At 48.1% G+C, this 25,546-nt stretch overlaps 2 protein-coding genes and 1 pseudogene across 2 annotated transcripts in view; all 3 read left to right on the forward strand.

The window, feature by feature from the left end:
- Positions 1 to 9,320, forward strand: part of LOC144114680 (extracellular matrix organizing protein FRAS1-like) — a 109,058-nt gene extending 99,738 nt beyond the window's left edge. The window contains exon 18 of the mRNA XM_077648564.1: positions 7,912 to 9,320. Coding sequence (XP_077504690.1) covers positions 7,912 to 8,349 — 438 coding nt within the window. The 3' untranslated portion in view covers positions 8,350 to 9,320. The remainder of the gene's footprint in view (positions 1 to 7,911) is intronic.
- Positions 78 to 1,573, forward strand: LOC144116417 (uncharacterized; annotated as a pseudogene).
- A 10,546-nt stretch (positions 9,321 to 19,866) lies between the features above and the next one.
- On the forward strand, positions 19,867 to 22,871 carry LOC144115867 (uncharacterized). The gene is made up of 5 exons (XM_077650429.1): positions 19,867 to 19,870; positions 20,741 to 20,909; positions 21,702 to 21,763; positions 22,116 to 22,333; positions 22,607 to 22,871. The coding sequence occupies exons 1-5, from the start codon at positions 19,867 to 19,869 to the stop codon at positions 22,727 to 22,729; spliced, it is 576 nt and encodes a 191-aa protein (XP_077506555.1). The 3' UTR covers positions 22,730 to 22,871.
- Positions 22,872 to 25,546: the final 2,675 nt, after the last annotated feature.

Below are 25,546 nucleotides of genomic sequence, written 5' to 3' on the forward strand. Positions count from 1 at the left end.
TCGAGTCGAGAGCCTTCTAAAGTCTGAATCGCCTTTGAACTCGAAGGAGTTGTGTCACTGCTACACGGCCAACCCCAATGGTCATTGAAATGGTTATCGTGTCTTACGACAAGCTTGTGTGGCGCCACAATCGCTACTTCAGATTTTGTGAAAATAACAATAATATTTGATGAATGTATACTAAATGCTGAAATACACGCATATGCGCATGTCGTTTAAAACCCTTTTAATTGCACGTACGCGACGGACAGATGCAGACAGATAAGGACAGACACTGCTGTAGACACTCTAATACAAGACGAGCCAAAATCAAGCCAGTCCAACTGCGTCGGAGCGCTGCTTCGTCAGGCTTAACGCCTGGAAAATCGCCTTGATATCTGAAAAACAAAAGCTATTTGTTTCTTGAAACTTTATGCGAGGATAAGAATGGGCAAATAGAAGGCGAATGCAACAGTATCGAACACGATATTGCGTTGAGGGATTAGCGACGAAGTGGTTATCGCTGCGAAGCAGGCGGGCAGGGTGCCGCCATATCGTCAACGCTATGCACGCAAGCAAAGCAAAGACCGCAACGCAACCTTAATGCCATTAATTCGCTTAAAACCAGACTGGTACAATTTTAAAACTATTGTACAGACTGCTTGCATTAAAGTTTAGGCGAATAATGTTTGTTGATGCTTTTGTACCGTGAATATATCGTGTACGAAAGTACGCTTGGCGCCGCTCGAAGCAAAGCTAGCAGCCTTGGGCAGCGTTCGAAGGCCCTCGAAATCTCGATGGAGTTCCGCACAGCTCCGTTGACTCAAAGGACTATTGAATCGATGGCCATTGATACTATTCGTGTAGCAGCGCTTGGTCGCCTTTGAGTCGATAGGCTGTCGGTTCGAGGGCCTTTGACATGCCCGCGTGACAGGGGTATAAAGAAGATAGAGCAGCCCGAGCAGAAGCCGCCGCCCTTCGACAACAGGTCGCAAGACTGGAAGCCCAGATAAGTGCTCCTGCCACGGGATCTCCCATTCCATATACCCCCGCTCCTACCACATCCCAAACTCTCTCTCCTAACCCACCCACCGCCCATATTCCACTCAGGCACTCCAAACCTACTTCTTGTGATTTGCTAGCAATGGAGACTGACACTCAACGCTCTACAGATTCACCTCCGTGCACAGCGGCCCCTCTCCACCGCGCCCATCTCACTAGACAGCATACCAATCCTGCTTGAGTCATTTGCTGATCGCTTTGAGGCAAAATTTCAGGACGAAGTCGCATCAAACAGGAATGTGCAACCCTCAAAGACGCGCTAATACGCATAACAGAGGATAGTGCTATTCTTAACAATCGATTCAACGTACTAAACCAAAGATTCTCTGACCGCTATAACGATCTTGAATTCCGGTTAAGCACTTACAAAACCAGCCTCCCAAAGCGTGACTCCACCTCAAACAGACACCAGAAGCTTAAATTGAGCATGGGTAGGACCGGACAACCCTATCCCTGCCATAGCTCCAGACCCCACACCCTCGTTACGGCTCCCCCCTCTAAAGACTCTCATGATGACAGTTCCAGACTGTAATCTTACACTCTGGCAGTAGAACTGCCGGGGACACGACACACCGAAAGGACGTCGGGTTTGGTTAGATGCGCAACTAGCCGGTCTCTCCCTACTCACCGACCCTAACCTTTCTACACGCACGGGAAACAGTGTCTGTAAAGACACTACACCAGACCTCACGTTCGCACATCGCCTTCCTCACGATACATGGTGCAACACACAAGAGAATCTAGGTAGCAGAATCGACAGTTGAGCTAGTTGGTATTGCATCTTGTAAAATATATAAAGCGCACTCAGGACAACGGACAAGGAAGACCAAACACCACAAGCGCTTGTGTTCTTTGGTCTTCCTTGTCCGTTGTCCTGAGTGCGCTTTATATATTTTTACAATGTGTAGGTAGCGATCACTGCATAATCGAGATTCTCTTAAACATTCAACTACATTGCAAGCCTCCTACAGGCACCACTTTCACAAAGTCAGACTCCTTCGGCTCATGTAGAGCAGCCCGCACTTTCGCCCCAAACACGGACATCATCGAATGGTGCAAGCAACTGCAAAGCGATGTCCGAACCGTAAATCGCCTTCTACCAGAGGACTGCCCAAGCGGCACAATTGACTCCCGCCTCCTACATTTCTGATAAGCTAAAGCAGGCTTTGAGCGACGCTGGCAAAGGCAGCGTTGAACCCAGACACTTCAGCGCCGCATCGCCCGTCTTGACAAAGAGATAGAGACGCTCGCAGCGATTCTCTGACGAAAAAAATGGGAATCACTATGCAACAAGCTAGATGGCAATATGTGTATACCCCAGACCTGTAACCTCTTTAGGCACTTAATAGACTCCACTCACTCAAGACTACCCAAAGACACAACCTCAGCAAACTCATACATACTTCTGATATACCTCCACCGGAGTTTCTCCAGGAACTTCGCAATCAATACTTCCCCACATACGCTCCTGTAGCGCACCCCGACTATGCAGGCCTCCCTAACGACCACGTACACCAACCCATTATAGAAGCAGGGGTTCAGAGTGAACTCCAGAGACTCAACACTTCCTCAGCCCCGGGCCCAGACGGGATACATAACAAGGCACCCAGGGGTCTCCATGCACAATCTATTTCCGCACTTTCTGAATACTTTAATGAGTGCTGGAAAATGGTTACCCTCCCACCGCAATGGAAAGAGGTCAAAGTCGTCTTCATGCCCAAACCTGGCAAACCTCTGCTCACCTCTAACTTAAGACCCATCTCCCTGACATCTTCTGTTGGAAATTTCATGGAGCATGTACTCCACTCAAGGCTTTGCCAATACCTAGAAGGCAACAATCTCATGCCTACTAGCATGGTTGGATTTCGCCCTGGGCTTTCCACACTGGACGTTTTCCTACAGCTAAAACATAACATTCTCGACTCGCAAACATCCGACGCCAAAGCTATTCTATGGGTGCATCTGACTAAGGCCTTTGATAACGTTGCACACTCAGCTATCCTCCAAAACCTTACGACCCTGGGAGTCGGCATGAGGATGTGCAATTACATCTGAGACTTCCTCAGCCACTGCATAGTTACGCTTACTTTCGACGACCACCAGCTCACAGGTGTCACGCTGGGAGCACGCGGTGCGCCCCAGGGAGCCGTGCTGTCCCCTATTCTCTTCAACATAGCACTCCTTCACCTACCTCGACAGCTAGCTCAAATCCATAACATACATTTAGCCTCTATGTCGATGACATCACGGTCTGCGCAAACCACGGCAGTGATGCCGAAATAGAAGAACACCTAAAATTGGCCGTAACGACCATCGACACGTATGTACGGGAACGTGGCTTGACCTGCTCCAATAAAAAATCCGAGCACTTTCTCTACCGGCCCAAACAACACGATTCAATCAATACACCCATCTCCCTCACCCTAGGTACCTACTCCATCCCACTAGTAGACAAAATCCGCCCGCTTGGGCTGGTTATTTACTCCCATGGCGCGTACGGAGAAGTCATAAAGACACTCCAAACACACAGTCAACAAACCACCCGCCTGATTCGCCGCATAGCGAACCGCCGGGCTGGCCTCCGCGAGCGACACATGACTTGGCTCACCCAGGCTTACGTCATAAGTCGCACCACATATGCCCTTCCATACCCTACCCCTCAAAAAGAAGGAGAGAGACCGGGTAAATGCGCTCCTGCGAAGCTGCACGAAAACGGCTCTACGTCTTCCCCCAGCACATCAAACGACCGACTCTTCAAACTCGGTATCGACAACACCTTTGAGGAACTCACAGAAGCTACCTTTACGGCACAAATATCCCGCCTATCCAACTCAGAGGCTGGTCGCACTTTATTATCCCAATTAAGCCTCACCCCAACTAAACACCCTACTGAGGGGGTCCCCCTTCCTCCTATCCTCCGCTATAACCTCAATGTACCCCCCGTACCCAAGAACATGCACCCAGAGCGGGACAGGTACCGCATAGTAGCGAGTGCTCGGGCCCTCCACAAACAGTATGGCGATGACCAGGAGGTGGTCTACGCGTGGACGCAGCGGAGTACACGTCAGGATTCTGTATGGTCCTGGCGGTAGTCGCCAATCAAGCAAAACTTCTGACCTCCAGCTCAATCACCACCAATTCTACCACAGAGGCAGAAGAGGCAGCCATCGCGATTGCTCTCATTGCTACATCTGCCACAAAAATTATCTCTGACTCTAAATCTGCCATTCTCAACTATGCCAGTGGCTATATACATATCCCGCACTGCTGCTCGTTTCCTGCGCTTCTGGAAGCCCCTGCGCGCAATAACCCTCATCTGGACTCCAGCACATGCCGGCCTTCCTGGCAAGTAGGAGGCTTATTCCTTAGCCCGAGGTCTCACAGTCCATACGGGAGTCGAGGCCCTTCTACGGGACGAGGAGCGCTTGCTTTTCTTCCGTGATATTCTCTCGTACTACCGGAAACAACGAAGGGAGTACGCACCCCCAGCCCCATCCCTCACCATAGCGCAGGCCCCACACTGGAGACGACTACAAAGTCGGACTGCTCCATACCCCATACTACTATATGCCCGATACCCAGACCAATTCTCCTCGTCATGTAAACTTTTCGGCAAACCAGGAAACTTTCTTCACACCCTGCTCACATGCCCCACATTTCCTCATCCCCCATCGCCGGCCGTGGCGGAGTCGTACTGGAAAACTCTTATGACCGAAAGTTTCCACCACCACCACTATCGAAACGCAGCCGCCGCGGTCGGGTCCGAACCCGAAATCTCCGCATTTGTAGCCGAGCGTCCTAACCACTCAGCCACCACCAAGTTATGTTTCCTTTCCTTAAATTGTCCGGGCAAAGCACCGCGCCGAAAGGACAATGGCGTTCCGTGGATTCCTTGACAACGCTGCAACACGCTGTAGCGTCCTGCTCGTAAAGACGAAGCTTAAGCGTCCTTCAATTATTTTTTACCCTTGGAGTGTCCTGCAGCTTTTACTTGCTGCATCCGCCGGTATGCTGCACTGCCCACCCTCACCTGGTCCCTTTCCACCGCTCCCAAAACCCCCTGGATATTCCCGTAAGAGTTCTTGTCTAAGCGTCCGTCACTGCTGTTGAACGCGAAGCATTGTCTTCCCAGACGCCGAAGCACTTGCGCAAAATATCAGTCAGTGCCCCAGCTAGTCAGTCATGTGCGGCCCGGTGCCGACCAACGCTGCCGGTGCCAGGCGTCCGCCACTATTCGAAAGACATTTCTCCGGAACAAAAAAAAAAGTATGAAATTGCCTTCAAGCGGGAAGCGAAAAGAGAACACCCAGCAGCGAAGGACCTCTATAAGCTGAGCCGATGGCGTCACTTCCCGCTACCCCGAACGAAAATTGTGACATCTTAACGACGTCAATTATCAAAGGGCGAGCTCTTCCCAAAAACACGGAGACGAAGTATTACCGGCGGCCCTCCGGAGGCCAACGCCTTGCCAGACGCCCAGACGTGAAGACCGATCTGCCAATTCTCTGTTTACAGTTTTACTGGAATTTTTCTGTAACCCGAATAAATAACGAACGAATATTACAAAGCACCCTATCGCCAGAAAATAGCTCAGGAGCGAAAGAGATGCTGGCGCGCAGCTCGGAAGACACACAAACCTCTCTCTTTGCAAGAGCCATTTAGTTTCGCATCCCCGATAACCGTTTGAAAAAGGATAAGTCTGTGTGCTCCAGTCTTCGTGCTGTACTTGCTGCCTGTGCACAGTGTGACTTCCTGGTCACAAGAGTGCAGTCAGGGGTTTGAAGTTATCCCGCATTAGAAGCATGCTCTAGCATGCTCTATAGCTGATAGGCCAGTCGGCGAATCTGGCAAGCAGAGATGGAGGAGGTATTCGCTTCTGCCATGGCTGCTTTTGAAATAATGGACATTAATGGGACATGCAGACATTTAAATTCAGTTTTATATTCTTAGTAAAAACGGAACGTTTACGTTCTTGTTGGCTTAATGATGTTTGTTCGGGAGCCAAAGGAATATCTGCAGCTGAGAAAATAGGATTTAAGGATGGAACCTTTTTCCGCGGCTCGAGTGAAATTCGTGAGGTCAGTTAAGAACAGGGGTCCGTGATCAGGTTTGGAGGTGAGTGGGAGTGTGGCCTCACCTCAGAGATATACGCAGCTTCAGGCATTGACTTGTCAGTACTTTCTTTTGCTTGTGGTGGCCGCGATGCCGGTGTATGAATTTTTGTCCTTTGATGACTTATAAAAGGTACGTTTTCAGCGAGTGCGCATTCTTAGTAATTAGAATGAAGCAATCAATCGATTCAGGCGAAGTTCTATCTCTCCTCTCTATTTAAAATGCGGACATGCGCCTGTCACCTGTCCACCTTACTATGAGGGCATTCAAATTTATCTGGAAGTGTTTTCGAGAAGTGCGCAGGAGTGCGCTTTATAAGGAGGCCACCATGGTTCACTGGCCACGGGATTCGGTTGCTCAGCACAAGATCTGGGGATCGAATCCTCGTCGCGACGGCCGCATTTCCACGGAATCGAAATATAAAAATCCCCGTCCCGTGTACTTTGTGATGCCAGGGCACGTTAAAAGGCCGCCGCGGTGGCTGAGTGGTTATGGCGCTCGGCTGCTGGCCCGAATGACGCGGGCTCGATCCCGGTCGCGGCGGTCGAATTTCGATGGAGGCGAAATTCTTGAGGCCCGTGTACTGTGCGATGACAGTGCACGCTAAAAAACCACAGCCCTTCACTACGAAGCCTCTCATAGTCTGTGTCGCTTTGGGACGTTAAAACCGTATAAAAGAAACAATCAAGCACGTTAAAAATCACTCCTCGCCAAGCGCGTTCAACACATGCATGTATGCGCGCGTCTCAGCGCGTACCCGGAGCTGGAATCTGCGGCCGCTTTCGTGAAATGTCTAGAACGCCATCACAATATCAGCGGGGCGCACGAAATTAATGAATCAGGTGTTAAGCGAGCATTTGTGCTTGCCAGGTCGTGAGAAGGTCGAAGTGCGGGCACTCACGCACGCAAAACATACAAATAAACAACGATAACTATCAGAAAATGCGTTATTGCATGCGACACAGACGATATGCACCGTGGTCTAGTCCAAACAAGCGCCTGCATCGATCTAGCGATCCAACAAAACATCGCATGAAGAACTGCGGTCCTTCTAGTTCATATAAAGATGGCCGCGGGCGCTTTCCGTTACCATGCATGTGTTTAGCCTTGTTGGTTCATTGTTTTTATGGCTCAATATTAGTTCCATAACAGTATTAGTTGATGAAGACGACGATGTGCAATGCAGAGGCGAGTGTGTGTTGCGGTTAACTCGAATCAGTGATCAGCTGCGGTGATAACATAGTACTCTCGTGCAGTGGCCACCGAAGCTGACCTCTTCGCGCCGGTGCGGGTTCGAATCGCAGTCGCGGCAATATTTATTTATGTATAGTTTGGCCAAAGTCACCCTCAAGGCCAAGCGCCACACAAACTCGGTGATCCAGTTGGACCTCGTGAAGTAGTGCTTTCTCACTCTAAAATGCGCTATAAGCATAGGAACCATTTTATGTGCTCTATCGGGAATGAGACAGTTAATGCGTGTTTCCTTTCCTCGAAACCACCACCAGCCTCCTCTGCGCCGGGACCATTTGTGCACTGTACCTTTCAGACATAAAGCCACGAGGACATGCGCCAGCCTATTTACAGCGAGTTTAAGACCCCTTTTACACCTACAGAAAATCACAATTTTTTTAGGGTGGGCGGGCAAAGGTTGTATATTGCGGGCTACTCCGGATGGCTGTCGTACGACCCACTAGGAATTTGGAATCAAAAATAATAAAAGAATGCAGAACATGACTCCTTTGCTCCGTGCTTCCGCAGATGGCGTCCGGCGGCCAGTGGTATCTGCAGGTGCTGTACACGGTCGTGCCGCACGTGAGGAGCAGAGCGCGGCGCCGCCGCCGGGATGTTTTCCCGTGCAACGAGACGTCGGCGACCGAGGCGCACGTGTTCCGCATCGGCCGCCAGTCACGAGCGTCCGGAGTTGTCTTGGCGCGTACGGTGCTGGCGACTGCGAGCACGGCGCTCTTCGTGCTCATCCTCGGCAGCTGGGTCGCGTACCGGCGCCACAAATCAAAGGCGCCGGCAGCGCCGGTCCACAGTACGCGCACTCGCGGCTGCTACAGGGCAGTGTGCGGCCACCCGGAGGGCCACCATCGCTACCACCACTGTTCGACGTCCCTGACTGTGTGGAGAGTGAGAGTGAAGCCATGGACGCCTCCGTCAGAGCCGATCCGTCCAGACGTGACGGAGGTGTGACGCCACTCGACTAAGTGCGGACACCTTTCGCGGCAAATGACGCAAGCTCCCTCAGTGCTTCCGCGCATCCGCTTCTTTTGTATACCGGGTGCCTCGAGGCGATGAAAAAGCAGCCCCTTTCTGGCGAAGCAGCAGTGAGAGCGGTGCGCTCGCTTTGGCCATGGTGGCTGCAGCGGATGGGCCATTGCATAGGGGCGAAAAAGGCGGAATGCACGGGGTCGATCACACTCGTTTAGAGAAAAAAAGTGGGTCTTTGGCGCCTAATCATGCGGGAAAGATTGCTAATTCGAAAAACAATGGAGGCGCTTTCCCCCACCGTTGCGCAATGGCATGTCGATAGAGCAGAAAGCAGAGCGAGAACACCTCGACTGAACTTATAATAAACAAAGATTAGCTGAGAAACACCGAAGCGCGTTCTTCAGGAAGCAGGTATACTGCGGTCACGCTTCCTACAGTCCACGAGAGCAGAGAAGTGGACGAAATGAGAGCATTATTAGAAAAAAAAGGATGTCGATTAATTTAGAACTCTTACTTTTTTTGTCCCACTTGAAAACTCGCAGCCATTTCAATCTCGGTAAAGAGGCCAGCAGCCCAGCCCACGCTGCCTCACTCTACGGGCGACTGTGATCGACGCCGAACTTATGCAAGACCAAAGATGCGCGGCGGATTTGCCGGTATATTCTACATACCTATATTCATGCGTTTTACTCAAGGCTGTGGTACTCCATCTGTGGAATGACCACCTATAGAGAGTGACCCCTGCGTTGACCAGCGCATGCAGGTAATTATTGTACCGCGGGGCTCCTTCTACTATCTCGGAGGTGAAACGCTAGCCGTGCCGGACCCATTAATTGGACTGCTGGCACAGTTTGCTTCCGAACCCACCTGCAGGTCGGGAGCTCACCACAGCTACGGGACAAGAAAGACCCATGTATTCCTGGCCAATAAAGTATTTTCGGTTTGTTACACTACCACCTCCCTAACTGTACTGTCCACGTTCAAATAGACACTGCCCACATGATAATAATTCAAAGTGATGGTGTCATGGGGAAATATTTCCCGACGGGAAAAAGTACGCTGCGGACAAGAACGATGAGAAAATGAAAGCGCAGACAAATTACTCTTTATTAAATTAGTGCTGGCAGCTATACTTGATACCCTGAAGAATTATATTTCTGATACCTCGACAAGATACCGAACCAAAATTGATTTCAGATACAGATACTCGATGCTGTGTCGTCGATAATTCGATACACCGCCGAAATCACCACTATTAATAAAGCTGGTAATATGATTTGCTAATGTAAGAAATTTCTCCGTGTTTTCTCGAATGTTTATTGTAATTGATATAGCGCACGGTATTCGAAATGATTTAACGACTCCGGTAGCATGAATTTCTCTAATTTCTTCCCGCCCCTGACCTGGATTCATTCTAGCAAACACGACAAGCGAAGCCAATCTCTGTAAACATGACCACTGAGGGGCAAGCTATACCAGAAGCCTTGACAGTAAAAATTTCAGGGATGTGGAATCGGTCAGACCGCAAGGTGGACTACTCGCTCAAGCGCCTTATTGAAGTCACTGGCCAAGTCACTAGGCTGATCACCAGTGCGAACAACAGAAGAAGGGGGCTCAGAGAAAGACACTTCGCCTGGTCAAAGCTATAGTAGTCAGCAGGGTCACATACAGACCGTTTACAAACAGCAGTTTGCACTTTACATACAGACCCTTTACAAACAGGAGTTTGCACTTTAAGAAACATGTGGACGGGCTTTGCTTCTGGCCTTTGGAGCTGCCGTTAAGAGCATTGGTGTTAACTGCTATGCAGCTTCTGTATGACTGTAAAGTGAGTTTTTAACGCAGCTGTTTTGACGCAGATGTGCAGTATATTTTTGAAGAAATGTGCAGGGAAGCAGAGTAATATTCATGTTGCCGACAGGGAGCAAAATTCGCGACGCTCTTTTACATATGAGACCCTTCCTCAATGAACGAAACAACATCGCCATAAAGTCAGGCCAACGTCGCAACCCGACCAAAAAATGATCGGCCCGTCATTGGCAGAAAAGATCGGGCCGAACTTTGGGATAGACATGTGCTTTAGACGGCCCAACGCCGGCACCTTTACCTCGGGCGTTTAATGAATACCAACCTTAGCAATGTTGGCCCGGCACTGCCAACCAGCAACTGAGCTCGGGCTCAGGTGGATGTGCCGCTCGCCCTGCCTTGGGTCGAGGCTTACCGCCAATGTCGGCCCTACACCACCCCGACTGTTAAAACGTGCTCTGCCCAACCAACTCACGCGAAATCACTCATCATTAGAAAGTTCCGTGGCTGGTATGCGCAACTCGAATGGTTAGGGCATTTCCTTTTGAGTACAGATTTAATTACATGGCATCAAGATTATGGCAGTCAAGGCCGCCTGAAATGCTTGATTTTGTTTTTCTTGAATGCTCAGGAAATGGCGCAGTATCTGTCTCATATATCGTTGGACACCTGAACCGCGCCGTAAGGGAAGGGATAAAGGAGGGAGTGAAAGAAGAAAGGAAGAAGAGGTGCCGTAGTGGAGGGCTCCGGAATAATTTCGACCACCTGGGGATCTTTAACGTGCCCTGACATCGCACAGCCCACGGGCGCCTTAGAGTTTTTCCTCCATAAAAAAGCAGCCGCCGCGGTCGGGTTCGAACCCGGGAACTCCAGATCAGTAGTCGAGTGCCCTAACCACTACTGATCCGGAGTTCCCGGTTTCGAACCCGATCGCGGCGACTGCGTTTTTATGGAGGATTCATACATAAATCTGTGACATTGTTGTGTTCTAAACAGAAAATTAATTCGTGTGTTAACTAATAACCATTTCCTTTCGTTTATGCCACCCTCTCTATTCTGGGCACCTACCAGGCAGCGCTTGATGAAAGCACTGGCATCTTTGAGCCTTGCTGTACTCTGTGTGGCCTTCAGGGAGCCTGCGGATAACTAGGAAATAGTAAAATGGCACTTGTTATAGGCAAACACATAGACACATTCTTGACCCTTAAGCTGGCTGCAGTAAAAGCACAACAAAGTGGAAGGCAAAGCAGGACTCCCGCACCCGTCATTGTGCTGATGAGTTTTTTCAGCTTCTCAAACGCTACCTTCTGATCCCTCGACCCCTTCCAGCTGAAAGCAAGAGCAGCGCTCTTTGTCATCAGCGGGCGCAAGAGGTTTCGAAGAGAATCATGCAGGTCCTTCCGCCCAAAGCGTGAAAAGTACACCACCAGGGCAAATACAAAAACGCATGAGCAGTGAACACCGTCATCAGCTAAATTATATGCCAATAAAGGATCAAATCTCTTCCTGAACTTCTCCAGTGATATTTAGCTCTCCTTCCCAGCCATCTGTTTCTTCCAGCAAACTTTATCTCTCCACCTGCAGTCCCCACATAATCATTCCCTGTAATCCACTCTCACAGATACAGATTCAATCCCTTTTCATTAAACGCAATGTTTTGTCCAGGTATAGCACCGGTCGGATTAACTGTTACTCTATAGTCGGATACAAACTAAGTCTGCAGTGAATCTCCGGCCACATTGAGGCACGCCGCACAGAATTTCTCCATGACAAAAAAGTTGTTCATGGTTAAAACTTTTAACTAACCAAGAAGTTACCCAGGTAACACGAAGACCTTCAAAACGTTTATTTTAGAGATAAACCGAATAAAAGGGATGTTCGACCAAAATAAACGCTTTCAAGAGATATTTTATCGCCAGGATTAGATCTGTCTTAACAATACGCTTAAAAGACGACTTTAGAGAACGGGTCCTATCTCTGACCTCTCAAAGACGTCTTAAAGGCAATTGAAGTATTGACGGGGAATAGATCTTATTTTGACAGGCTTTTTGGCCTCAGTATGGACACGGGGCAGACGGCTGGTTCTATGTTAGCCCTGTTTAAGACGCCTTATAGATCACAGAAGTTTTGGCGGTGAAGCACTACATTTTGGCAGGATTTTCGGGCATGTGGTGCACGGGGTTGAAGACGAGTTTGGTTACTGCCCTCTTTAAGACAGATAATAGACGACAAAAGTTTGTGCAGAAAGGCGCAACGAATTCTGGCGGGCTGTTTTGGCTCGGTGTTTTTCTCAGCGGGCTGTTTTTGCCTGTCTCGACGCTGGCGGGCCGTGGCGGCCCCGCCATCTTTTCGGGCTCCACGGTGCACGCACGCCTGAAACGGCGCGCGCTCTTTTCAGAATTCCTGCACCAAGTCTGATTTATATGATGATATGAAGGCGCCTCATCGTGGTGCTAACTTTGGGAGAACCTGTGTTCTCACCTAACCCATACAGAAACTCTGCCGCGTTTAAGCAGCGGGTTCCTCTTCGCTCGGCCGGCTTCGTTGCACGCCGGCCAATGCTTGCGGCTTCGCGCGCTCGCCCTGCTCTTCGCGCCAGCGCTATGCCAGAGTACCCTGTGGACCTCCTATCGTCGCCCGGTACTCGTCCTGCAGCAGTCTTCACACGAATCTTTGCGTGCATGCAGCCCGATCCGCGTCCCTGCCTATATACTATGACAAGGTTACACCGGTTGCTCCTTTGTCCTTCGCGCAGTTTCCTCGCGGCACGGTGGATATCGCTCGTTCTCTCTTTCGCGCCGCCACTTCGTGATGGTATTCAACGGACTCTTTGTCGCTGTTCGACCGCTCCTGGCGTGCAGCTAGCCACCATCTTGCGCGCACACCTCTTCGCACCATCGTTGTGTTGTCGTTCCTCGGTGATCTTCCCCTGCTCGCGCGGCGTTTCCACCGTGTTGCGTCCGCGCGCCTCTGAGTGTATACCATTTACCGGTGCTTCCATCCGACCTCAGGTAAATGTGGTCACCTCTACTTGTCCTTCGTCGCTCTCACCTCCTTGTCTGCAACTGTTGTAGCTACAGCGCCTCACCTGGGCTTAGATTACCTCTGTGCTCTGCTGCAACCTGGGCGAAGTTGGTGGCGGTGAGTGGTGGGTCGTGCTTCCTGGATTGGCTGCAGCGACTCTATTAGATCTTACAGTGCTGGTGTCTCTGCAGCAGATGAGGTGGCCAGCCTACTGCCGCATACATTACCGGATGTGGGCCTGGAGGACCCTCTGCTCTTGCGGGTGACGGACAGATCGAACACACATAAACCAGCGCCTCCAGAAATATACCTGCTCCAACACTTCGAAGATGCTATGCGGCAAGTAATATCAGCATTTCAGCGAAATGCCTTTCTATTCAGACTTCTTTATAAGCGCTGTCACTCCGTAGCAGTAGCCGGCTGTGCTTCTACTATTAATTCGCAACATAAAGAAAAACTCGTCTGCGACGTCAATGAGCCGCCGGCGCACTTCCTGCAGCGATGTGCGTCCCGCCGAGGGTGACGGCACACCACTCTATCCTGGCTTGCTCGATTGGCATCGCTATAGGCTTAACGCGCTCCGCACTGAAGCTGCCGCGGAAAGAGAGGTCGAACTAAGCGCTCTTTATCATTGAAATGTCTAAACTTGTTACTGTCTCTACAATAACTTCATGCCGGTATGAACGTGCGGTTTATTATCAAAACGACTTCATCAGCGAAGGGCGCGGAAAAACGGGCCAGGCGAGCCACCTCGCACCGTCGGCCGCGGGTCGCACGCGCGGAGTCCGAGGTGTCGGCAGAAGGGCCACTACAGGCCGTCGTGCGCTCAATCGCATCGTTGCGTGCACGACTTCGTCTTGATTCCGATATGGAACCAACTTAATTGACGTCACGCCTGACGTCTCTCATTCCGGGTGGTCACCGCCGGCCGTCGTACGAAGCGGGGCGTGTATATTTTTTCTTTTATAATCGAGGTTTTATTGCAAATTTCTGCTGGAAGATTCGCCGGGTCCGCGTCGTCGCAAAATGCGGGTCGTCGCATGAACGTGAGATGAATATCGAGGTTCCGCTGTGCTCAATAAGTCTGCTGGCACTCCACTCCACAAATTTTACAGAGAGGCCTTGCTGCTTGCATCGCTCTGATACAGTAAAAGAAAGGCTCTTCAACAATGAAATATCCATGTGATGTGATTGACACATATATAAACTGCCTTTGAAGTACTTATAGCTCATGCCATTCCTCTGCAGCCCTCAAAGAAAAAAAAACAAGGCCTATTTTCCTGCAGCCTGAAAAAGCATCCTCCACCTTGCTTTAGGTGTGCACCAACATTATAGTCCTAGATAAACGTTTTTACTATCCTACCCATTAATGCAGCAGATAAATGGAATCTGGGCGTAATGGGCAGTCATCAGCTTGATCTGCCAGCCAGTGTACTCAAACTGATGCTTTGGTCCCCTACCTATATCAAGTCTATTAAAAAATGTTCCCATTAATTCAAATAAACCTTCTATCCCCTTAGCGTTCAAATTTTTCTTTATAGTCGAGTTTAATTAAAGCCAGGACACTACAACAACTTTTTCAATGTTTTTAGCCTCACCGGAGCTCAAAACCTTCAAAAAGCACCAAAGAACCCCATGTGCCTTTGCTTACATCCCTTCATGCTTAACATGCATGCAGAAAAGAGTATGCAGGTCCATAGTTCCTTAGAAAAATGCACGAATTCAATTAAAAATGAGCGAAGCAATCTGCTATAAGCAACACCAGCACGATTACTCCCAAAGTGCAGTGGATAAAACGAAAGAGGGGGGGGGGGGGGTTGAGGCACGTACCAATCTAGGTGCTCGGGGAACCCAGAAAGCAAGTCGAAGGAAACCAAGGGCTGCGTGGAACCCACTTAAGTAACCGCTGTGTAACAAGGCACTTACAGAGATCACCTGCTCGGATTGCTTTCTCGCCTGGTCCTGTGCCTGCTGTAGTTTGGCGGCCAAGCGCCTGTTCTCTGTCTCCAGCTGCGCATTGTGCGCAAGCGCCAGCTCCAACTTATCCTTGAGCAGCTCTGCGTCCTCCGCTCCACCCGATGCTATTGGGTTCTGCACCTCATGAGTTGTGCACCTCATCAGTGCAGTCTCAGCCTCCTGGAGCTGCAAAACATTGTGAGCAAGCAAACGCATGTTGAAGCAATCCGCATAGGGTAAGTGACTCAGGGATCCTCAAATATTTTCAGCCACAATAGCCAACTACTGTGGATACACGGGAGGACACTGTGGGTGTCCCCCTCAGTGTTCTCAGTGTTCTGCGCAACTCCAGAAGTAATCTACACTCACACGTCAGTCCACAATACCTTCCAATCTCATATCACCTGGTTTGGGAATTCTGCAATGCGCGATATCCTAGCACGGAAGATTCGACTCCCTTTGTGCCTCCATTATTATGAGAATAAATAAAGTTCTGGTTGTCTGCCTGCTTTCCACGTGGCCAATCGAAGTGATGCTTTTTCTCCACTACACTGACAAGTGCATAGTATATGCCACAGTACATCAAGTTATTGACGTGCAGCCATCATTTCTTGAAGCATGTGAAGCCATGCAAGTGCCGTTTAGCTGATTTTTAAAGGAAAAATTACAATGTACTGAAGGTCCCCTGGCTCAAGTGAAAAACAAATGTACATCTGTCGATCATTTTCACGGCGTAAATCTTCCTCGCGTTATATTACTGGTAACATTTCATATGTATAAGTATGGTAAACTTGGGGGTTGGACTTTTCGGTTTTTATTTTTGAAAATTTGGCGAAATTTTATCGATTTTTATTTCAGAACCGAAATTTCGGTTTTTTTCTCGGCGGATATTATTTCTAGGAATGAAATATTGACTTTTTTCGGTAACATTATGCGGTAAAACTGTGTGGTCAAAGGTCAATTGAAGTGTGTCTCTGTGTATTTGTCATCACGAACCATTTCATTACCAGCGATTAGCTTGCAAACGTTATTAATTTAAGCTGTGCTTGTAGAAGAAATTGCTGCCTTCATTAAAAGAGTAAGTCAAGTTATACAAGATAGCGGGCAGGCAAAAACGAAAGTTGAAATTTACTTCTAAGATCTAGGTTGACCTAATAATACTGGGTTGTCGTGCTGGGCTGAGCGCAAGGGAATGGCATCCCGTGGTCTTTGTGTTGATGGCAGGAATGGAACTGCCACCTAATTTTTCGTGGAAGCCAGAACATACCCTTTCGTGACGCCCATGCACGGTTCCGTGTCAGTGTCCTGCATGCAGTTGATTAACCTGCCTAACTGACTAGCTGCTCTATCAGGTGATGATAGTGAACAAACAGAGCTTATCTTGCAGACGGTGAGGAGTTGCTGCTTCCCGGTCATCACAAGCGTGTAAACTAGCAGAGAAATACCTGGTCACCAAGCTGCACTGGTTATTCAACAACACCATCGTCGCTTCGTGCCCCTGGCTTCCGGCTTGCTAAATTTCAGCTTTAACTCAGCGTACTTGCATTCAACAGCCACCTATCTGTGCTTTGCATGCCAAGCATTCTGAATTCGGTTAAAACTGAATTTTGAAAACTAAAATCGGCGCACAGTTATTGTTTTATTTCGGCTTAAACCGAAATGTCCAACCCCTAGGTACACTGCTAGGTGGCTGAGCCCTTTGCGAGGTTGTTACAAGTAGGCTTGTGCGAATATTCTTTGAAGTGAATATGAAGTGAGTAGTAGTAATTGAAAATTTAAATTGGTTTTTGAGGGTAGGAAATGGCGCAGCAACTGTCTCACATATCTCAGTGGACAACCCAACCACGCCACAAGGGGAGGGATAGAGGATGGAATGAAAGAAGGAAGGGAGAAAGAGATGCCGTAGTGGAAGGCTCCGGAATAATTTAGACCGTCTAGGGACCTTTAACGAGCACTGACATTGCACAGAGCACTTTAAGTAGTTGCAAAGTGAATATTTTGAATTCTTTAAGGCAGGCACTCTCAATCTTTAATATTTGGCTTTCTACGAGAAACTTGCCAAATTTTCAAATCTGTCCGTTCTTACTTAACATGCATTCATAAAATAGTATGCACATGCGTGCCCGCTAAAATACCAAACAAATTAAGTTAATAATGACTGCTTTTATAGTGGAAGTCTGCTACAATTTTTTATAGCATAAGTCCCAAAATAAAGTACGCCAAAGAAAAGGTGGAATTGGGGTCAGCTGGCATGGTGGCGGCGGAATGTGTCGAGTCGGCAGTGCTCGGGCAATCACATGAGGATGACGACAGCAAAGTGAAACACAAGACAGTATAGCGATCCCAGTCATCGGCCAAATGCTCAGCGTGGTAGACATGCTGAGGTGGCTCGCGAGCTCACAACATGAGCACATGCAATCCTAGCGGGCATACGAGTGACGGGTAAACCTGTGTTTGACGGCGAAGGAAGACAAAAGGAAAGGACCGTCTTCACCGCAAATGACGTTTTCCTCCGTGAGGAATCTGCAACATGCTCTAAAGGATTGTTAGCACGCTAAATACGAATTTCTATCCAGCGAAATTACAGTGTCACAAAGTAAACTGCTGATTGCACCAACTTCGTTAAATTCAGGTTTAACTGTATAACACGACCTCAGCCTGTTCAAGCCAGCTACAGCCGAGGGCTCTGCAAGAATAGAGACGGCACACAAAAATATGAATGCAACAGGTGCGTTAATATTATTGGCAAAACGACATATCACGGTGTAATGCATGCGAAGCCAAAGATTGCAGCAAAGCCTTCGACACGTTGATGCATGCAGACTCCCGTAGAGTAGCAGCCGCCATTGCTGCAGTGGCACCGCTGCTTCACGCTTCGTGCTGCCTGCTCCCAGTGCCCATTCTTTCTTTTCTCCGTTCTTTCTTTTCTCTACCTCACTCATCTCTTCCAGTGTCTTCTCTTTCTCATCGGCCCGCGCCACCCTCGCCTTTGCCCATGCACACCGAGAGACAGCCCAAGGTTGCGAAAAGTAGTCTTCTAGCAGCTCGCGAGTCAAGTGGTGAAGCTCGCTGTAGCTATCGTAGAAGTAGCCGAAAACAAAAAAAAACACTATGTTCGCACCTTGGTTTTGAATATAACGCAAGATGCGTTCCCAAACCGACGCACAAAGGAAAAAAACTCTCGTTACGTCCCGATAAATATGATAATTGCTTAAGGTACTGAGTGGCCATCGTTGCAATACCATCCAAGTACCACGGATGCTGTTTGCTGTACGGTGACCTTAGGCTTGCATTGCAAAGAGAAGCCCACCTTCTGGCGATGGTTCGCGATTTCTGCCTGGGTTGGATCGATGTTCGCGGTCGGCTTGTTCTTGATCTTCCTAGCCCGGTCTGCGTAGCGCAGTGTGTCCAGCGTGTCCTCACGGTTGCCGCTTGCCGGACTAATGCAGGCAATCATTACCGTGTGGCTACTACCTGCCATCGAATCTGAGGAAAAAAAGTAAATAAATAAGAATTGGGAGGAAATCAAACGCTAGGGAGTGACAAAGTTTTAAGAAAGGTCATGCGAACAAAATGTATTGTCGTATGCAGAAGGTAAACTGTACAGCCCAAGAGCATACTAAACACAAAAGAACTTTGACCAATTACAAGCCCGCCGGACCTTGAAAAATATTTTTATTAAACCCTAAATGGCTAATGCTTCTCACAAGAAAAAGTTGGAATAACGGTTCTCGAATTTCAGGGCTCTAAGCTGCAAACTATGCCTCTATAAGCTTCGAAAGCAAGAGAGGTACTGCGTAGTCGTAGTAAAACAAGCTTTATTGGCCATATCACGAACCCCAAACCACCTTGTGGGAAAGTCAAAATAATCCGAATATTTTAGAACGGTCCCTAAAACTTCAAGGAAAACACACAAAGTAAGCATTCATGCCAGAATGATAAAAATATAACTTTCCGCACATCAATCTCAGTTTTGCGCTAGTGCTCAAATCATAGGACTGCACAAATGGTGTGCCAGGATCGCAAAATCTGCCCACCATTCCACAGCTCGCATCACCCTGGTTCTTCTGCGGTGAGTCACAATTTTGACGTCTATAGGAAATTCTGAGAACAAGTACAGACATCTGTTCCAACCAGTGATGACTACGAAACTGTTTTATGTGCTCAGTCAAAAACCTGCTAAAGGCTCCAAAATATACTCGACAAATCAGGTTCGTCAGGAGCCAAACTATACCAGGTTTTTGCTAGAAACAAAGTGAGCTCATCTAAAGGTCTTTAAACGCTTAAGGAGGTTTCCAAACTACATAAAAGCTCATTAATTGGATTTCTTCAGGGACGCCAACCCAATCCGAATTAACTAAAGTTGGAACTAACGAAAGTGAACAGAATATGCGGAACGCTGCGATCGGGAAGCAGTCGGGTAGAGAGATTACCCTATTTGTACATGTCGTACGCAATTATGCGCTCCCGGTAGCAATAACATTATTTTATAACACTTCCCCAATTCTCTTGCAAGCAGAAAGTTTTTCAGTTTTGAATAATTTTTTTAGCTTGTTCGCCAGTCTAGCACTGTGGTCACCAGACATTTTGGTATCCCTTCTTCGTCGCTGAAGCGGCTTGAAGCATCGTTGTAAACGTGAAAATCAAACGCGTGTCATCAAATTATTTGGAATCTGGAGAAGCGCGCGACTTTTTTAGGGGACATTTGAATTCATGGGTGTGTGAAGGCTGATCCTTTCGTTCCGCAGCTGAGCGAGCTAATGAGCTTGTGTTTGTCCCCTGTTTCGTTGCTGCGTTATGGATCATAACGCATACCCACTAGCCCGAACCATCACCTTGTTAAACTAATGACTACGCTACCTCATGGCAACGCATACGCAGTTCTCCTTGTCTAAGACGCTGGAGAGTGAGGAAAGGCGTCGAATGGGACGGATGCCTCCCAAACGTCCTGCAGTGCCTTCAGCACTTAGAAACAAGTAGGTACTTAATTAACATCTTAACCACATATCATTGACACAAGCAGCAACACCGCGCTAAAGGCTTTCGCCTCACTGCACTTTAGGTCAACAAAGTGTCACGCTGATTTTTAATTACCAAGAGATTCGAATTAATAAAACAACAACCAGAACAAAAAGTAAACACACAACATACTACTGCATAGAGCACTTCAATTTCGCTACCACTGCACTCAACAGAACTGGGCCCGAATTACGGAACTCGCTCTAAAGTTGTAGAGCGTTACGTCAAAATGACGACAGCATGACGACAAGGCTAGACGTCAACGCGTGACGGAACGCGGAATCAACCAATGGCTAGTAGGGTGCCGCCCCGGAAGAGTTTATTTGCCCGACAAGAGGCCAATTTGCACGGCAAGGGGCCGTATGCTAACTTTTTTATAAGAATACGCAGTGAATAAAATAAACATTGCTTTATTCTTTCATAAAAGTGTATTTCACTCTCACTGCCATGAAGTAAAACAAGAAGGACATTCACTTTTGCAAATAACTGCTTTCGCGGGTAAGTTTTGTTGCCATGAGGGCGCGCTGGCAGATGTAAACACTGAACATGGCGGCCTTCTAAAAAACAGGTGATCCCACGGCTAGTTCCTGCTTTTTTAGGCGTCGTCTGAAATCAAGGTTCTATTTGGTTGTCCAAAGTGAGCGGATAACAATTATCGAAGCCAGTGAAGGTCACGGGCCTCCAGAAAGGAACCTGCACGAAACGTCGGGCCCGAAAATCGACGAAGACAACTTGAGGTAAGCCTGTGTTGTTGGTTTAAAGATGCCACATGCCAAGCATATGATTTGGGTTCTGTTTCTTTCACTTTAGCAAATACAAGGCGTCCACGAAGCACGGCTTGTTGGATAAAATCAACTTTTTTGGCTTCATAAACGTCTGGCACAAATGATTCAGTTGGGAAGGAGCAAGAACCAAGCAAGGCGGTTGGGCGCACGCTAACAACCTTGCTCGTTTTCGGTCGTTCTTGGCTGTGCTATAAGTTGCTGCAGCGCAGCACACGCATATGTTCCTGTAAAAACATATTAGCCCGAACTCAGAGCAAAGGTTTTTCCCTGCTATTCATGCTTTCCAAAAACAGAACAGAAACTATTGACTGTTTGTTTTCCCCACTAGCTGTGTTCGCTGCTGCAATTCTCTGCGCAGAAACTCTAGTCTCGAAATGGCGCCAACACGAAGAATGCCTAGCGAGCAAGAGCTAATCGTAATAGAGTCTATGAAGAGCCATCCGCTCTTGGCTCGGGCTTCTGCCGACCTAACAAACTCATACACAGCTGTTGAAAAGCGCGAGCTGTGGATCCAGCTTGCGTCGATTCTCAACAACAAGGGGTCGGCCGTTTAAAAACATGATGTCTTTGCCTTGCGCCTTGCTAGCACTGTTTATTCCATCTGTGGTGTATTTTAGTCTCGGAGGAGGTGCAGGAATGCATAGACAAGTGGTTGAGCATTATTGATTGCTTCTCTTTTGCTAGTGCTCTTTTAGTTTCATGGTTTGCCAGTACCAATCAGCCGCACCTTTTACCCTGTTACAGCAGAGGAGATGAACGGGGAGCCTCAGCAAGTTGTCGACAAGACACACGGAGCCCCACAGACCGTGAGTTGGCTTTCCATTATTCAAGCTCCATACTACCCTTTCTGGCAGCTGATTGAAAGTAATAGCACTATACTCTCTGGCAGCATTTGCAGCAGTAGCCAAAATACTGCAGTGATTCCACAGTACACACAAAACTATCTCTCTCTGGCTTTGCCACGCAGTGCAGAATGTTTATTTCTCTTGCAGTGAGGCTGTGACATCTCCTAGCAGTCTAGCAAATGTGCACATGAAATATGCTACTACAATGCTGCCCAAGATTGCTGTCCTGTATATTTATGTCAAGTCCTCTAACACATTGTACCAAATGTTTTGCGTATTCCACCACGTGATGAGCACATTTTTTTCCCGACAGCTACACCGGTGCCCTCGCCGCAGCCCTCACAGCAGCACACACCAGAGCCCCCACTGCAGCCCTCAACGCGTGCCACGCCTAGCCTTCTTGGGAAGCGACGGCGAGACGATGGGGCCAATAAGGTGCTGCGCCAGATGCTGTATGAATCGCATCGTTTGGATTCCCTTACTGACGCCCGGAACCGCCAGGACGCTGCTTTTCAGCAAAGCATGCTGGAGGTGTGTACTCGCTGCGCACACTGCACTTTGAAGAGTCGAAGCCGTCACCTGAAGCATAAATATCAGTGCTCTCTTTTGAGCACCTTTACTTCTGTTTTGACGCCTCTTGTGGGAGGTGGTTGGGACAGCTGAGTTTATGAAACTGACACGAGTCTTCTACAGCCATACTTTGTCCAAAATATCTCAGCACCTGAAATTTTACATAAAGCTTAAGCGAGATCTCAAAATTGGTTGTCAGTAATAATTTGTAATTGGAAGTATTTTTACATGCAGGCCATATGGGAGGTGACAGATGCTGTGCAGGCGTCAAATGGTCAGCAAGAGCTGCTCATCCAGAATGTGAACCTACTGACGCTAATCTTACAAAAGCAGCTTGAGCCACCTGCACCACATTGAATTGTTCATATTTATTTCATTATTTGCTTGTTTTTATTTTTATGAAAGAACCTCTTCAAATGTTTATATTTATTCAAGAACATTATTTACTTCTCTGCCAGGTGCAGACTCATTGAACTATTTTTAGTTTGCTTGTTAAAATTTCTGTTTTATGTGTTTGTTGATTTACATTGTCTGCTTCTCTGTCAGGTTTCTGTTTTTGTATTTATTCAAGATCATCTCTGCCATGTGCCATAGCATCATTTTTTTATTTCTTGTAAGCTCTGCAGGCCCGGATGCTTCACACTGTTTATTTTGTTCCAGTTATGTAATTTAAGCTCTGCCAGGTGTGAAAGCCTCCTATACTCTTTTATTTTCCATTCCTTTCAAATGTTTACCTGCAGCTGTGGCAGGTGCACAAGGTGCAATTTCTAGTGCTTGTTTTCTTTCATTGCAATATGTGGGCAAGTGCAATATGTGGGGCAAAGTTGTTCTGAAGTGACTGTAGTTATGAAGGGCATCATAATATGGGGATTCTGGATAAATTTTGAACACTTCGATTTTGTGTCTGTTAAGGTTGTTTGCATGTTCCTGAGTCGTTTTTTTTCGCATTACTTTTCCTACTTTTCCGTAAAGTGTCCATTGTGTGCATTGTAACATGTTCTATCCTCAGTAGACCCGAGGAAAAATGAGGCTTGCCAGCATTCGTCCAAAGTCGCTTCTGAACTAGTGTTGAATGCAGGCAAAAAAAAATTTGGCGGATGCTTGAGCTCCGTCTTTAAAGGTATGATGCAACAATGTTAATGTCTCTCGTTTGTGGGTCCCTTTACAACTTCAAACGCAGCCATGTTGGCATCATCGTCTGTGATACTCGTATTTTACACGTAACATGATTTTTTAGTCCAGTAAAATCTACGAAGAGCAATGTCTTGTGTAGCACTTGCTGTGCATTCCACCAGTTATGTAATGTGTTTCAGCAAAGTGCAAACCAGGGCTACATCGGGCCTACAAGTCTGCACAACATGCCAAACCTGTGATTACTAGCATTCAAGCTGGCAGTCAAGATGAAGCTTTTTTTTTAAGGGGCAAACAGCGTGTAAGACTTAGACGGAAAGCAAAGAAAACATAGGACGAGTGCTCATCCTGTGTTTCCTGTGCTTTCCGGCTATGTCTTTCGCACTGTTCGCCTTAAAAATGTACAGCCAACTCGCCCGTTTGGCCGGAGTGTAAGATACAACTGTTATTGTGCAATCTCTGCGCAGCACTCGACAAGGCATATGCAAATCACTGTTGATGCTGCATGCTTTTGTTTCCCTGCTGTGTGTTACAGTTGGCAAACTAGTATGAACAGCTGTGGTGAAAAAAATTATTGTGACCAATGAATAAACGTGGTGCAAAAACAAACGCTTTACTGGTTCCTAGCAGTCTCCACACCACACTTTTCCCTCGTGCACATTCATCAAACACATAGTTACAGCAAGCAACTGTTTGCCAAAGTGGGCAGGTCGACGTAAGCAACGGCGAAAGACGGTGTACAAGGATGCATTTCACTTGTTGGACGAGCTGTTTCGGCGTGTATTTCGACTTGAGAAAGAGAAAGTGCAGTAGCTGTGCGGCAAGCTTGCTGATGCACTGAAAGGCATACTGGTGACCACTGCCGGTGGAGCAGCAGTTGGTGTGCGCACTTCATATCTTGCCACTGGAGGCTTTCAAGCACATGTAAGAAAAAGAAATTTACAAATGCTGGAATGTGGCTACCAGTGGCCAAGGGCATCATATCACACAGGGGCTCACGCACTAACACAGGGCAATGGCACTGCCCGTAGCAAGAGTGGCTGCGACAACTCGCCACGCCAGCACGGCAAGTCATTGCAGCCACAGCTGCCAGATGGTCTAGGGCTTAATGCCGCTGGTGCTGCTGTTGCCGCTGCTGCTGTCGCCGCACCATCTGCAGGTGTGCTTGCCTCTGCGGACAGGTTGTGCCAAAGAGGCCAATTATACGGTCTCGCATGGCTCTACCACGCAGGTACGTCATGCGGGATCCTGTCCCCGCCAAGTACCCTGCAAGCAGAGGTGGTCCATTGTTGTCAGGGTCATCAGTAGTGTCGTCTTCGTCTGCAGCCAGGGCTTCTTCAAGACAGATGTTGTGCAACGCAGCACACGCTGCAATGATGACCACCGCCCGCTCCGGCTCGTAGTGGAGTGTCCGGTACCTTTGAAGGCACCGGAAGCGGCTTTTGAGAACACCAATGCAGCGTTCCACAACACATCGCATTGAGGCGTGTGCTGCGTTGTACTGCCCTTTTGCAGTGTTTGCACCAGGATGCCCTGACACTGGTGTGAGCAGCCACGGCTCCAGTGGATATCCACTGTCTCCTGCACGACCAAAATTTGCAGTGAAGTGTGTTGTTGCCTATGTAATAAATGATTCATATCAAGCAGCTCAAAGCCACTATGCTGAACCAGAATTCATAGGCATGCAGAATATTCATGACTAAGGGGTACCTCTGTAAGCACAGCCTTCTAGGTTAATGATGTACTGTGATATCTTACACGACAATAACGATGTGCACAACTCTTCTGCCTTGATGTTTTACGCTTGAAATACGATTCACTTTATAACAATGTTTCTTGTGCCTCTGCACCAGCAGTAACAGTAAATACACAAAAATAAATATGATACATCATATTGTTGCATGCCATCCATGTTATAACCCGCCTCTTTTAGGTATGAGCCACTGCTGTAGCTTAATACGTGCTGTCGAAGTGCTGCTTACCCAGAAGAAACTCTCCATCCTCCAGCAGCCCGTGCTCCACCTTCCGACGCAGCCGTGAGTA

The sequence above is a fragment of the Amblyomma americanum genome, chromosome 1 (genome assembly GCF_052857255.1).
Source record: "Amblyomma americanum isolate KBUSLIRL-KWMA chromosome 1, ASM5285725v1, whole genome shotgun sequence".
NCBI lineage: Eukaryota > Metazoa > Arthropoda > Arachnida > Ixodida > Ixodidae > Amblyomma > Amblyomma americanum.

Coding starts and splice junctions, on each gene's coding strand:
- LOC144115867 (XM_077650429.1), top strand. Junction 21,764..22,115: donor CACACGGAGCCCCACAGACC/GTGAGTTGGCTT, acceptor TTTTCCCGACAG/CTACACCGGTGCCCTCGCCG. Junction 22,334..22,606: donor TTCAGCAAAGCATGCTGGAG/GTGTGTACTCGC, acceptor TTTTACATGCAG/GCCATATGGGAGGTGACAGA.